The 16,175-nt window shown below is 36.1% G+C and overlaps 1 protein-coding gene across 2 annotated transcripts in view; it reads left to right on the top strand.

The window, feature by feature from the left end:
• The window catches only part of DACH1 (dachshund family transcription factor 1), a 405,237-nt gene that overhangs the window by 216,181 nt on the left and 172,881 nt on the right, over positions 1 to 16,175 (top strand). For both annotated transcript variants that reach the window (XM_057494559.1, XM_057494558.1), the window contains exon 3: positions 9,729 to 9,890. In XM_057494559.1, coding sequence (XP_057350542.1) covers positions 9,729 to 9,890 — 162 coding nt within the window. The remainder of the gene's footprint in view (positions 1 to 9,728; positions 9,891 to 16,175) is intronic.

Genomic DNA, 16,175 nt, shown 5'->3' with positions numbered 1-16,175 from the left:
CCAATATTAGTTCTAGTAGTTTTGGAGTGAAGTCTTTAGGGTTTTTTCTGTACAATATCATGTCATCTGCAAATAGTGACAGTTTAACTTCTTTATCAATGTGGATTCCTTGTATTTCTTTGTTTTGTCTGATTGCCGTGGCTAGGACCTCCAGTACTCTGTTAAAGAACAGTGGGGAGAGTGGGCATCCCTGTCTTGTACCCGATCTCAGAGGAAAAGCTTTCAGCTTCTCGCTGTTAAGTATGATGTTGGCTGTGGGTTTATCATATATGGCCTTTATTATGTTGAGGTACTTGCCCTCTATGACCATTTTGTTGAGAGTTTTTATTATGAATAGATGTAAAATTTTGTCAAATGCTTTTTCAGCATCTATGGAGATGATCATGTGGTTTTTGTCCTTCTTTTTATTTATGTGGTGGATGATGTTGATGGATTTTTGAATGGTGTACCATCCTTGCATCCCTGGGATGCATCCCACTTAGTCATTGTGTATGATCCTTTTGATATATTTTTGAATTCGGTTTGCTAATATTTTATTGAGTAATTTTGCATCTACATTCATCAGGGATATTGGTCTGTAATTTTCTTTTTTGGTGGGGTCTTTGTCTGGTTTTGATATTAGGGTTATGTTGGCTTCATAGAATGAGTTTGGGAGTATTCCCTCCTCTTCTATTTTTTGGAAAACTTTAAGGTGAATGGGTATTATGTATTCTCTGCATGTCTGATAAAATTCCGAGGTAAATCCATCTGGCCCAGGGGTTTTGTTCTTGGGTAGTTCTTTGATTACCGCTTCAATTTCGTTGCTGGTAATTGGTTTGTTTAGATTTTGTGTTTCTTCCTTGGTCAGTCTTGGAAGATTGTATTTTTCTAGGCAGTTGTCCATTTCTTCTAGGTTTTCCAGCTTGTTAGCATATAGGTTTTCATAGAATTCTCTTGTAATTCTTTGTATTTCTATGGGTTTTCTTACACTTATTGACAGAGTCCATGTGGTCAATGCTGAACTGGGAGTTGAGAGAATTGGGATTACTCTATCATTATTTAATGGTGTGGCTTTATAGAAATGATTAACCTCACTGGCCCTAAGTTTCATCACCAGTAAAATAAAAGGGTTGCATTAGATAAAGTATTTCTCATCTCCATGTGTTTTAAGTCTAGATCCCAAGTGGCTATTAAGAAATATTTTCCTAAAGGCAATATGTTAATAGATGGAGTAAAAGTGGAAGTTATATATTTAAGACCTTGTTGTGCAAAGTTCAACTTTTATAAATTACTAATTTTAAACCATAGTAATTTAAAAAATTTGATTGTTTTTCAGCCTCATTCTATGACTGAGGTATCAGAAGTTGAGAGTCTCAAAAAATTCCATGGGAATCCCTCAGGGGCATGTCCGGATGACACCCCCGCGGAGTTCTCCCCTACCCCACAACTGCAATATTACTTCTTTCACTCTGGGATATTGCAGTTTTAAGCTATGCAGAGTAAGAATGCTAAATTTGATGTCTATTTGACTGATTGGGCATTATCAATATTATAATAACATCTTTCTGTGTATTTCTTTAAACTACTGGAGGTTTTTGTTAATCCAAACATTTAAAAATCTTATCAATTGAAAAACTGAAAAATAGTATAGGGAGTGTTTCTACTAGCAGCTTTAAAAATCAATTTTCCTTTTCTCTGCAGAATGTAAATGTGTTTCAGAGGGCAAGAAGAGTCAGTCTAATGGGCATTAGGAGACAGATTCACAGTCAAAATCTTCAGTCTATCCTGATTCACAATTAAGTTACTTTATTCTAGTTGCCTGTCATCTCTGCTGTTCAATCACTTGAGGGTGAGGACAGGCATGTTTCAGTCACAATGTTCGTTTATTTGGAAAGTATTGAGCAACAAAAATAACTGAAAATTAGTATCAGTTTGTTAGACAGCTGGTATTTAAATAAGGATAGGAAGAAAAGTTGGGAAAAAAAAGGTGAATTGTTATACTGAGCCAAGAGTTCTTCTAAGACTTGGAGTGATTTCAATTGAGTTGTAATTCAAACTCATATGGAGCTTACAATGCACCTTCCACAGTTTTGCAGAGTCTATAGGAACTGTCAGGAGCACAAAGTTACTTAACAGTAATGACGGTTGAACTATGCTTTTTGATGTTTTACTTTCTGAATTGAATTGTTGGACAAGATTAATTGCACACAGTGAGAGTTTTAAATGAATGACTATGTAAAGCATTAAGTTTCTCTGTATGACACTTGGAAAAAAACTAGATTGTTTAAGTGACTGAATGCATTTAATGCACGAAATGCCTGGGCTAATTTTAAAACTCCTTTACTAACATCCGTTTTTGAAAATAGAAGCCTATTTTATTCATCTGTCTTGGTTATATTGCTCTGGTTGAAGTAATTTAATATTCCTGCTTTCTACTAATCTTCTAGTTCAACAGAAGTAAACAATAGGTTTCATAAATTAAAAATACACTCTTCTGAACATGCTTATAAGATTAAAAAAACAAGGCTGTAAACATTTATGACTGAAACAAACTAGATTGTTCAAATACTGCCATGATGTATCATGTATATCAATATGGCACTGATATCAGTTAGAATGCAAACAAGGTTTTAAATGATGTGCCCCTTCATTTCAGCTGGAGAATCCGCTTCACACCATCTGCCTATCAGATGGTTAGGAACCAGGACTGCGTATTAATGCCACATGTTCGATTTTTCTCCTTCTTGTAATGGTTAGATTCATATTGCTAATAGCTGTGCATGAGCACTGTCGATGAAATTTCTGTGATGGTGGAGTGATGAGATATTTATAAGCCGCCTGTCTCCCTGAATAATCAGTAGGAAGAATGCCAGACATAAATAACTTATCAATTCGAGAATATTAATAATAACTACCATTGGCTATAATCTATTTACTGCATGTTTAAAATGGTTACTTCTAACTTTGGGTAAAGTGACATAGACTAATACAACGTCTATCACACAGAAGCTTTGAATACTTACTATCTCTTATATAAAACTTTCATTTAATCATTTGGTTTTGGGAAATGCATTTTATGTGGAATGCAATGTAAAAGTAGACAACATATCAAACATTTGGAAGTCATCTTGATGTCTTTGAAACCAGAGATCAAAGATTGGACCTTTCAAGTTAATGAGCAAACAAACAGATCAGAGAAAGAATTTGACAGCGATATGTCTCTTTTATTGATATTTATAATCTATAGTTGTAATCTACTCTCTATAACTAGGGGTACTAACTTATTTGAAATAAATAGACTGGGGATACTTTTCTTTTTTTGGTTCAAATGGAATTTGAAGGATTTAAAGGCTATTTTGAAAAATGTTGAAAGCAAAAGAAAAATGCTATCTCTGCAAAGTAAAATAAGGCTCTTAAGTGGTAACAGTGGCTGCTTCCCCTCCAAATGATAAACCCATGGATTGGCTTGAAGATACTGAATCTGAGTGAGCAAAGGCTTTGTATCAACATAGCACAGAGTGGAGATTTAGTGATTTTATGATAAATTTGATCAATGTAGACTACTAAGTCAAATTATTTGATAGAAGCTTGGTTTTTAGATCTCTGTTTTGTCAAATGGCAGAATTCTCACTCCATGCTGTTAGGAGCTTTTGTCATATTTGCATTTTTGTGAGCAACTGAACAAAGGTAAAACTAAACATAAAGACATGATGGATATTATGGGTCGCTTGATATTTTTTATGACTATTTGCTGGGTGCTTAGTATGTGCCCATGTTTTTGCTTATATTATTTTGCCTCTATTCTCTCCAACACCCCTACAAGGTCAGAACTGATATTTCTGCTTTAAAGATGAGATGTTTGAAGCCTTAGGAATTACATAACTTGTTGAAGTATCCCAGATAAATTTGACGCATGTTCTCCAAAGTTTGAATGGCTTTTTGGAATGCTTTTTTTCACCCGCTTATGTGATAGTGAGTTTAGATAGCTAGTAATTTCCATGCCAGTCACTTTTTCAATAAGAACTTTAAAAGATTTTAATGGTGCATCAGTAAATGAAAATAAAGTAAAATAAATCTATAAACCAAGATAAAAATAAAGAATTTCTAACAATAGCCAGTTAAAAAAAATATATATATATATATATAGAATTGTCTCTGAAGGGGTGGAACAGAAAGAATCCCACAGCAATTCGTCTGTATCATAATTCAGACAATAATATGCAAGCTATGCTTCTAAATTCTGTGTAAAAATATATCCTTTCTTTTGAATTGCAAGTATAGTTTGTGAAGATAAACTGGGAAAGTAAAAGAAACCTAAATATTTTTGCAGGATATAAGGCATATGGATTTTCACCTAAGTCTGATGTACAATTCCTTTCCTCAGAGCCATTTGGAGGTCTCAGAGTATACAGTATATGACTTACTGCCCTTCCTCTGAAAGAAAAAGTCTTTTTTTTTTAGTGAAATATTTCTCTATCTATTGTTTTATTAGTGGCAAATGAATTTTAAATATATAGTAGAGTTTCCCCATTGATGATAAAATTGTATTTAGAACCTTTTAAAGTAAAATGAAATTATACTACATTTGACTTCTTAGTTAAGTACATGTTTTTGTCTTGGGGTATGAGATACTATAAATGCTTTGTGAGAGTGTAAAAAGTTTGGTGAGGTAAAATAGATGAGTTAATCATTTGTTCGTATGAGAGATCATTTATTCATTTATTTGTTCCTTTATATTATATCTACATAAAATATATAGTGTATACATATATAAAAAACATTTCCCCCCCATAAGAGAAAGAAATCTGGTGAAAAACTTATTAATTATAGAGTCAGGACTAATTATCCAAACTGTTTATGTAACAATTACTGTATATACAAAATAGATTCGTATATGTAAGGGTCCTTGGAGTTAATGACATGCTTCAGTGCTGTATCAATAATATACAAAATGCTACATTACCTGACTGGCCTCTTTGCTTTTGCTATGGTGTAAGCTAGAAGCACAAGAAGGCTTATTTTTACAAAGTCTGTACCACACTAGAGCAGTATTTCTCAAAACTCTGATTCCTTGGCCCACTCGAAATCCCTTGTTGATTTTTAAGCATACTCACATTTGGAAGCCCCTGCAGTAATGATCTGTCTGATTAGTAAGCTTTATTGTAAGATGCAGACACATTTTAATGTCAATTACTGTCATCAGACAAAGGGCAGTGAGCATCAGAATCAATCTGTTGAAAGGTAAACAGAGATTCTTCAGTCCATCCCAGAGCTGGAGTTTGTGGGAAGATAATCTCCAACTTTGCCATGCACTGCAGCTGGATGGCATACAGTGTATTATTTTGGGAAACACTGTATTACCTAGTTTGCGGGGAGGAAATGGGTTGTCTTGATTGGGAAGAGGTACAGCAGAGGTAAATTTGCAGGTACTCCATGATGGGATATTGAAGGAGGGCATAACATTACTTTTCTGAATCTGAGGCAAGGCGAGAAGAGCTCTAAATGAGAAAAGGGATAGGCAGCCTGTGAAAGTGTGCGGGAAATGCTAAGGGTTGTCACTGGTTTCACAAGTAAATTCTTCATTACATGGAGAAATATTTTCTGTTTGAATAAGTATAGACCCAAAACTAGCATTATTTTGTAAATTTACTATATGTATTCTTTTCAAATGCTTTTATAAAATAAATTTATAAAATAAAAATTCTTTTTTAGGGAATAAAATACACAATGAGACTTCTTTCTAAGGCAAATGTATATAGATTCTAAGCTGAGTTTCTACCAGATACAGCAAGTTGGGGAGATTTGAGAAAGGGGCCATTACAAGGCCCACAGGAAGTATAGTAAGTGCAGAGGGGGCTGAGCCTGTTGTGATTCTTGTTAGCTCTAGGCAGACATAGCTTAGGAGAGCCATGCTTTATATTAAGTTAATAAAATTTGCTATTCTTAGTATATTCACATTGACTGTAACATCAACATGATGTTTCATATCATTTACATTGACATTGTCAAAATAATGACCATATACCTCCGGTGGCTTTCCAAGTAATCTCGTTTGATAAATGTTTTTTCATTCAGTGATAATTTGTGCCAAGCATTGTGATAGATATTTGGGATACATATGCTAAGAAAGTATCACTGTCCTTTTTGGTGTTATAACCTAGTTAGAGCAACTAGCCCTACCTACACCATTAGCCTTCACCACCCCTAAAAAAAGAGCAATAAAAAGTTCAAGGGACTGAGTTTTTCTTCTTAGATTGCATATCGAAATGACCCAAAGAACAGTAAAGTCAACCAAAAATATGCAGATTCAGGGATTGCAACCAGAATCTCAGATGGTGGGACTTAAAAGCTCCATGGGAGTGGTTCAAAAGCTAGCTGAGTTGTTCTGATGTGTAAAGGTTGGCAAACTCACATACAACACGGTTAAGAACCGAAGTAAGGGATTGCTAGCTCTAATCTTGAGGAGTAAGTAGGGTAGAGAAGGTTATCTCTTTAAAAGAAGTAAGTCTTGAGAGCTGATTTTTGAAATGCTGTTTCCCAGGTAGATTGACGAATCAGGAACTTGAGCCTGCTACTCCAAAAGCATAACATTTATGCCAACTCATGATGAATGTATGGGCTGCTCTGGGGCAGGACACCGGAGATCTCTTTCAGAAAGTGGGAACAACGTATACAAAGTCTGGCTGGGAAGAAGGAATGTAGTACATTAGAAGGAATGAAAGAAAGTCTATGTGTCTGGAACACAGAGGGCAAAGGGGACCTGAGGCAACAGATGATGCTATCCAGGTAGGCAAGTTGCTGAGCACAAAGGACCCTAGCAACTATGTAGAGCATCTGACTTGCTTCTAGGAGTACCATTGAATGTCATGATTGGCTTTTTGTTTTCACAATGTTATGTTGACTACTGTATGAGCCATAAGAGACTGGAAGTGGGGAAAGTGAGTGCTGTTAGGCTAAGGACTCCAAGGAAGAAAAGGTGGCAGCCTGAACTGGGGGGAGCCAATGGAAATGCAGAAAATTGGTTGAATTTGAAAGCTATTAAAGAATTAAAATTTTGAATTTATCAGACAGCCAGGTGAGTTCGTCGAACTAAAATCAGCAACTGGATAATGTCATGACTTTCTTCCTGCCTTCATTAAACTGGGCTAAAAATAGACCATGAAAAAATATTATAGTTAGGTTATGGCAGGTGTATGTGTCACACACATACAGTAGTACCCTGGTCTGTGGTTTCTCTCTCTGTAGTTTTGTTACCCCCCAGTAACCGAGATCCATACAGAAGCAGATGATCCTCCTTCTGACAAATCAGCAGAAGGTCAATCAGCAGAAGCAATGCCACAATACCTGTGTCACTCACCTCATGTCATTTCATCACATAAGCATTTTATCATTTCACATCATCAGAAGCAAAAGGGTGAGTACAGCACATTGAAGTATTTTGAGAGAGAGACCGCATTCACATAACTTTTATTATAATGTTATAATTGTTCTATTTTATTATTGGTTATTGTTGCTAATCTCTTACTGTGCCTAATTTACAAATTAAACTTTATTATAGATGAGTATGTATAGGAAAACACATTGTATATATAGCATTTGGTACATATGGAGTTTTAGGCGTGTACTGGGGGTCGTGGAATGTATCCTCTGTGGATAAGGAGGGACTTCTAGAATTTGTATTAGAAATGTAAAACTGGAAAAAACTGTCATATGGGAAAAATAGAAGAGTACAATAAATAAGATCAGATCAATCAATAAATTACAAAAAAGTATTTTTGAAAATCGGGTTAGTGCAATCAGTGAAGAGAAGATTCTTTTAGGTGAGGGGGCTGTGGCCAGCCCATGATACCCTTCTGGAATCATATCAAGGGCTGGACTTATCGAGGAACTAGAATGCAAGACATGCTTAGTTTTTATTAAACATGATAGGGCATTTTTCACATAGTTTATCTTATTTAATCCTTATATTACCCTTTTGTGAATAGAATGACTTTACACATGAAGAAACGACACTCAAGATGATTTTATGGCTTGTCTAAGGTCATATCATACGTAGTTATGTTCCAGGCTACTGAATTTGAGCCAGAATCTATACACTGATAACAATCATATCTCAAGTTGTGGATGTATCTTTCTTATTTGAATACGATGGAACAAGGTCTACTTGGTGTGTCAATCCAAGATAAAGACCCTAGAGGTGCCATCAACTAGAGATGGGACAACACCAGGCAGCAATGAGAAGGGACAAGTGGGATGTTCACATTTGTGACAAGGCAAAATTGAGGAAGAGAGGTTTTCTGGGAAACACAAAGAATTTTAAGAGAACAGGAAAGAAAATGTTCTGAAACATCTTTGAAGGAAATGAGTAACTGGGAAGAAAATTCAATCATAGGAAGATGAGAGAATCAGTTCAAGTTGGGACTTAAAAGGCAATAAATGTTCAGTCCAGACCCAGATGAATTCTTTGAGTTAAATTATTGCCTTTTTAGGTGGCAATTATCAATTTTCATGCAAAGATCCAATCTGAAGGCCTTGTTGTGTTGGCGTGAAGGTTTTCAAGGCCTCTTTGATCTGAAGGAAAGGTAGTGTCTTCTAACCTCTAAAAACATAGCAGCTATTTCAAGAGAGAAACACTTTCTTGTAATTCTGGAGGCTGTAACTTATTTGCTACAGTAACTAGAAGTGATGATTAGTGGGGAGGAAAAGGAGGAGAAAGGTGTTCAGTTGTACAGCCTGTAATCCACCAGCTGGGAGTAGAAATAAATCACACAGATAAATTCCAACTGGCCTGGAGCAATGTGCTCAGAATTTCTGAAACAGCCATAGCCATGAGAAATGGGGGCAGGGGGCATATCCTCTGTTCGACTTTCAAGTTTTAGAATTAGGAGAGGTCATTCTTATGTCCCAGTGTCTGTCATTTTACAGGTGAGGGATGCCAGGATGAAGTGAACTGATTTGGTAAAAGCTCACACATTTAAAGAAAACAAACCACCAACTCCCTGCCCAAAAACGTCTCCCGGTTGTCTGTAGCCAAAACATGAAGCGTGGCCTTAGCTTTCTGCTCTGCCATAATTGGGTCTCAAACTGTCCAATCTCATGTTCACTCCTACCTCCTCTTCTCTGGAGGACCAGAAACAGACTTCTCCTGACAAACACCACAGCAGAGTGGTTAACTCGACTCAGGGACTGGAATGCGGAAGGGTGAGAAGTCAGGGACCTGGGTTGTGGGCACGGCTATTCCAGACACACGGAATGGGTGTGTGAAGGCAAGGGCTTGAAGAGGCAGGGCGTGTGCGGGTACTGGTGGCGTGTTCAGCGTGGTGTGGCCCAAGAAGGAGGAAATTGAGAGCTATCACGTGAATTTATACTCCTTGGTGAAAGGCTTTGTGAATTAAGCTGCAGTTCAGATCCCCTCCCCCCCACTTTAGGCAGCTATGAAGGATCTTAAGCCGGGAATGGCATGTGCCAATTGGTTTGTTTGAGAGAGAATTCTGGCTGTAGCTCTACTCCTATTGTTCCATGTCCAAATTATGTTTATGCTAATATTTAATTTGGGAGTTTGGAGAGCACGCTCTCCATTGTATCAGTGTTGTGTCATCTACTCGCTGGGAGTGGGTATGTGCTATCCGAGTGCTGCATAAAGAAATCAGATGCTCCGATAGACTTGTATGTGCGTTATATAAAGTACAGCGACTATTACATGAAAAGTCAGAATTGGAATTACCTCGTTTTTAATTTACTCTTTTAAGGTCTGACGGCGGCCGCTGCAGCAGCTGCCGCTGCTACGAACGCAGCTATCGCGGAGGCGATGAAGGTGAAAAAGATCAAATTAGAAGCTATGAGCAGCTATCATGCCAGTAATAACCAACATGGAGCAGATTCTGAAAATGGGGACATGAACTCAAGTGTTGGTAAGTTTTATGTTCACTGAAACTTGTGGTCATTTCGCTGCCAAATTACTCTCTTTCCAAAAACAAAACTATTGGCCATCCATTCGACAAGTTGGTACTTTCAGCATCAAAAACAGTGTAAAATTTGAAGATCGTATTTTGTTTCTCTAACACACACTCTAAAGAATCAGCAGTGTTATTATTATTATTTTTATCACAGGATCAACTTTATGTCGGCAACTTCTACTCTAAGCATTCAGTTAACATTTTTCATAGTGCAAATGAGTTTTGATAGTCGGAATGTTAAAATAATGATTATGGGTAAGGTGACAACAATATTTACAAACAAACCCGCATGCTAAATCTTTTTTATTCTTAATGCATTTGTTATCAAATAAGAACTTTGCATTAATAGTGAAACATAAACTTACTCTTTTCATGTGCTGCTATGAATAAGAATTATGTTGATAATTAATTCTTTCTGTATAAAGCCAATTACTGATTTCTCTCATTTTGAACATACAACTTCAATTTCTCTTGCATTTTTTCTTTCTGGAGGCATGGCGAATGAAAAGAAAAGTTAGTAGCTACTGTTTAAATCAACAAGAACAGCTTTCTCTGCAGAATTCATTTGGGAAATTTTTGTCAAGCTCAACTACATATTGATGATACCTGTAGCAAGTATGTGTTGATGACACAAAACATTTTGTTCTACCACTACACTGTATAGTTTCCCTTTAAAATGTAGAATTATGTTCAAATATAATTTACCAAGAGAAATTTGGGTACTACAAGATGTGTGCAAGATGCCATATCCAACATGTTCATGTGGGACATAATAATTCATGGCAGTTCAATTACATTTTTTTTTTTTGGTAGGGTTTCAACAGCTTATTTCTTTAGATAATCAGCAGCTCTCTACTGTCAGTCCATTGCATATAGTTAAGGGTAAATAAAGGAAGATTGGACTTTAGTAATCGTAGCTCTTCCAACAGTTCCATGGAAGCATACACTAGACATGAATGTTAGCATAGGAAGTTAATTTTGAAAATAAATACACAAAACACAAAATGCCACTGCTTCTGTAATGCCTAAAGGCACCTTCTAATGTAAAAGGAGATAAGTAGAAGTTTTTAAAACTGCAGAAGGAAAATAGAAATGGAGGTGATGGGTTTGATTTGAGAGAAGGTTAAACAAGGTGGAGGAAATTCTTAGAAGGATGAAAAGGCATGGAAGAGAGCCACAAAATGTGGCCCTAGGACTGGGGGCCTAAGGAAAACATTAGGGCCTACTTTTGTGGTGCTTCTAGTGGGGCAATGGAGGCAGGGAATTGTTTAGGCCATGGTTTACAAACATAAATTTAGACTTTTAAAAGTTAAAAACAGTATTGAAGTAAAATGAATGAATTATAACTTTCTCTTTAGAGCTATTAAGTGCCCATTAAAAAAAAATAGCAGTCTTTTACGTTGGCCTATAAAATAGAGCAAAATTAGATACTTTTTTAAACAAGTAATTGACCACTGTACATTTTAGTTCTCTTTTCAAAACATAATACCTGTTGTTTTTAACATTTTAGAAGAGTAAGCCTTTAATGCAGGCTGTTCTTAATAGGTGGTGTTGGGAGGAAGAATATTTAAATTAGGCAATCTAATAACATTTAATAAAACAAAATGTGTTAAAACATGATACCTCTGTTTGAATTTCTTGATCAGCGGAACAGAAGTTGACTTTGGAGAAGCCAGTAAGCATAAGATAAGAACATGGCTTATAATTAAGCATTTACATATATTTAATATTTGATATTATAAAATAACATTTGCCTACTAACCCAATTATAGTTTATCTTAATTATTTGGATATATAGACTATTATAATGACTTAAAATAGAAATAATTTGAATTTCCTTTTCTGTTTTAGGTGGAAAAACTCACTTTTCTTTCATTAAGGTGTTTAGTTGCTGGTTTATATTGCTTTTTAGTTTTGACACCTACTGTCTAACCAGTTTGAACCCAAAACAGAAATTTATTTGAATTTCCCTAGAGGATCTTAATATTTTGAGGCTGTGTTAACATTGGTACTGTTGCTAGTCCCTAAGGCATGTAGATCATTTATGTTAGATATCTGTAGCTGATTTGGGGGAAGAAATGTTATTGTCATTTTTATTCTATTCTCACATGCTGCTGTCCTCTAAGAATTTATGATTTATTATCCTCCCTGGGCACCCCTCCCCTTTTATCTAGAGATCAGGGAAAGAGACTTTAGGGGAGGAGGAGGGTGGGAAGGGTAAGGGCAACAATGGTGAGGGTGAGAGTTGAGCTTGCATAGATCAAAGCAGTTGCTGAATTGAGCAGTTGCTTTATGTGGCCATCGGTCTTCTCTGATTCTGAAGACAGTGCCTGCGTCTTGGTAAGTGTTCAGTAATTACTTGCCCTGTGATTTCAGAAAGTTATGTAAACTTTCTGAGCCTAACATTCCACATCTGGAAAATGGCATAAATAATAGTATCTACCTCATCAGAATGGAAGGAGATCATGTGTGTCAGGCATTTATCACTTTATCTGTTGTGATGACTGCTGATCGCAGTTTGGTCACTACTAAGATGAGTTGTTCTGGTATTGCTTCTGTGGTTATATTTATTTCTCCAAATTTCCCCACCAGAAAATTAATTTATTCCTCTTTTTACAGCCATTAACTGCATCCTCCTCTGTTTTCCTGTTCTCTATGTTAAGTATTATTTGTTAAATTGAATGACTGTGAGGAAATGTGGGGACAACTGTTATGTCATTTGGATTTTGTTGTATGTTTGCTTGTAGATTATTCCAGGAACACAAAAGTAATCATAATACAGTCCCAGCACTTGGGCATATGGTCTGTGGGGGGATGGCTAAGTAAATGGGCAGTTGTAACAGGATATACTTGATGGAGGGGCATCAGTTCACATGAGGTGCTTAGGAAGTGGTATCGAAGCATATGAATTCCGGGAGGAATCCCAGGAATCTCAAAGGCTGTGATTCAGAATACAAACTTACTGCGCTCATGAATCTATCACTTGACTCTTTGAAGTAGTGAAACCCCTCTGCTAGGTGCTACTTAAATGATGTATTTTGCTACTCAGCCCTGCCCAAGTCCAGTGATATTTTTTAAGTCACTTCAGGGTTATTTTTTCTCTTGTGCTCATCTGGCTCACAAGTTCTTCAGCATTTCAGGTTTTCCTACATAGGAATACTGTGTTTTTTTTTTTTCATTGATTGTAAAGAAATCCTATTGCCCCAGAGTATAGATCTGTTTTTGCTTGTTTTGGTTTGGTTTGGCTTGGTGAGGTGAAGAGGTATTTTTGTTATAGATGACCTTTTCCTCTTCTTAATATGAATTGTAAAAAATTAGCCCAAAAAATTGTGTTTAAGGAAAGCTTTGACACTGACATATAATTATCTTATATCCCAATTTTACATGGTAACCTTGAACTCACATCTTTCCAACAGAATGATCACTTTAGGAAGAAGGGAGGACTTCAGGATAGATCCGAGTGAGGCATCAACACGGAGTAAAATATATGGCCATGTTGCCATTCTCCCTCATCCACAATCAATTGGATTCTTTTAGTTTAATATTTACTTGCTAAGATGAGATGCTAGTCTGCATGGTGATAAACAGTCTGCTCCTGGCATCTGAAGGTGACCTGTCAGTTCATATGGACAAATCTCCTGCTTACTGAAATGTACAAAATAAATCATTAAAGCGGGCAGGTGCTCATTCCCAGATTTAAATCACCATAGATTTATGATTTGAATTAATGCTTCATTTGGCCATAGAAATAGATGCTGAGACAAATGATATGCACTAGTTGGGGTTCCCATACTGTAGCCATCCTGATATTGATTACTGAGATGTCTTTGCAATCTCTTGTTTATATCAAGTACTATCTTGTGACAGGTTAGCTGATATGAGCTACATTGCAGATAAGAAGGAAAAATGTCCTGGATTCTTTTTAGTGGCAACACTATCCACAACATACCGACCAGATAAATTGCTATTTTTTTTGCTTTAAGGAGTGATCTACATAACCTGCTTTAAAAAAATGCTATTTGGAAATTTGGGTGGGGACATTGGGAAGGCAGAATTTAAAACCAGTGAACCCAAGGTCAATTCCATGGTATCTGTGACTGTGTTTTATCTGCTTATCTTTTTCTTTTTGGCATCATGCACATTTTTGAGGATACTAAATTAATCATAATCGATTTAATCTAAATAAAGGAAACTTAATTTTACTTTTACTTCTAGTCTTAAAATATTATATAAATATTGACATAGTGAGCATCTCAATAGTTTGTGTTGTTTAAATCTTGCTAAACCTAATATTTTACTCCTCTAACTAATGACAACAAAGGAAACAACTTTGTAAAGATAAATACATTAAATATTATTCCCAAGTACAAGACTCTGTGGACTATAATTTACCAAGAGGCAGGAAAAGACTGCATTTTTTACTTCTCTTAACATTTTATTTTAGGAAAACACTATGTACACAGTTTAAAGAATACTCGGAGGATTTAAGAGGGACCTTTGCCACTAGCTAATATCTGACTCATAGAACTGGTAAACAGCTATCAACAATAGTAGATTGCTTGCTTAGTAGGAAATGAGTTCATATCTATTCAAAATGTGATCTCAAAACAGATGTCCCAAGAAAATCTCATTGTTTAAACTATAGTCATAACTCCCTAACTGCTGTTATTTCTTTAAGGAAGTGAAGTAATCTTAAGTTTTCGAATTTCTCTTTCTGAATACTGGAACATAGGCAGGAGTATAGTGATACAGTGATCCACAAACCTGAATACATTTCATATGCCTGAATTGTATGATTTGTTCATTTTCTTAAACTTGCAATAGTTACAAAGATGGAGCAGTTTGAAGTGAAAACAAGAACTTGAGTTTGGGATTAACAGTTGTGTTGTGCAGTAGTATTCCTTTCTCCTTCCTTCTGCCCATCAACCAACAGTACACAAAAAAAAACCAAATTGGGGGTGGGGGGAAGGCCAGGCAAATAGGGAGATAAAATTATGTCCCCCAGCTGAGCATCTCTTATCTTTTTTTTTTTTTTAAGAACCCATTCCTGTAGAAACAGAATAGTTTATACTCTAGTCATTTCCTTTCTTCTGGCTCACATGTCTATTTGGAAGGAAAAATTAATTTTATGATTTCAGGAAAAAGTCTTGGAGACCTTGAGAAAGCAAATAAAAAGGAAACCGAGAACACAGGCCGCCAAGCAGAGCTCTGCAGTTGCACATTGGAGTCTCTGCCTTGGCAGTGTTAATGAACCTCAAATCCTTCCTATAATTAGATGAGGGAATTGCTTATATTTTCAAACAGATGATGCTGCTATAATGAAACGATTGACAGGGAATTTAAGAGTGTCTACAGTAGTCATTTGGTTTCTGTTATATATATATATATATATATATTTTTTTTTAAAGTTTAAAAAGAAGATTGGCTTTAGACATAGGTCCTGAGAGAGGTAGTAATTTACATAGCATGCTATGACAGGTGTCTTTGTAGAGTAAGGAAGTTAAATGGAAGACTAGAGAAATGATGGGCAGATATAGCAATTTTTTGGGGTGGGGGTGTCCTATGCTTATTCTGCTTAGGTTCTTTAAAAGGGGCCGGGACTCAAGAGATGGATCCGGATTGAGTGCACAGCTGTAACTGCTGATGAGCTAATTGCTCCTTATCTCTCAGCCCCATTCATCTTCATTTTTTACCAGTTACTGAGAATTATCTGTGTTCTCAGTTGGATATGAGAGTTAATCCTTTTTGGTTAAGCTGGCAGTACTGTGAGCAGATTCCAAATCGGAGGGTGAGAAAGCCAAAGCAAGCTTTTGCTCTAAAAATGTCTACAGTTCAATTACAGTATCACTGATTCATAAGAAATTTGCCATTGTTTAACAGATTAAATGTGGAAAGTTTTTTTTTTTTAACTTTTAATGTTTCTCTCTGCCTAACAATGATTTTTTAAGATCCTTCTTCCTGCCTGATGAGTAAATTTAACGATAATAACAGCCAAGGTCTTGTAAACATGGAAACACACAAGACTACCCTAAAAGGCCAAAAAGATCTTGACACGTGAAATTAGAAATATTTTAGAACCGATAGCTGTCAATTTATATATAAACACTTTTAATCGATGTTTTTGCTTTCCATGGCTTCACATATGGTGAAGAAAGTATGTCCAAACATAAACCTTTTCACAAATGTCACATTAGTGGAATTTTAATGGAAAGACCACATAAGCATCTCTTAAAAGTGTAG

Source organism: Manis pentadactyla, chromosome 17 (genome assembly GCF_030020395.1).
Source record: "Manis pentadactyla isolate mManPen7 chromosome 17, mManPen7.hap1, whole genome shotgun sequence".
Classification (NCBI taxonomy): domain Eukaryota; kingdom Metazoa; phylum Chordata; class Mammalia; order Pholidota; family Manidae; genus Manis; species Manis pentadactyla.
The sequence above is the reverse complement of the archived record's forward strand: the minus strand, read 5'-3'. Positions and strand labels throughout refer to the sequence as shown.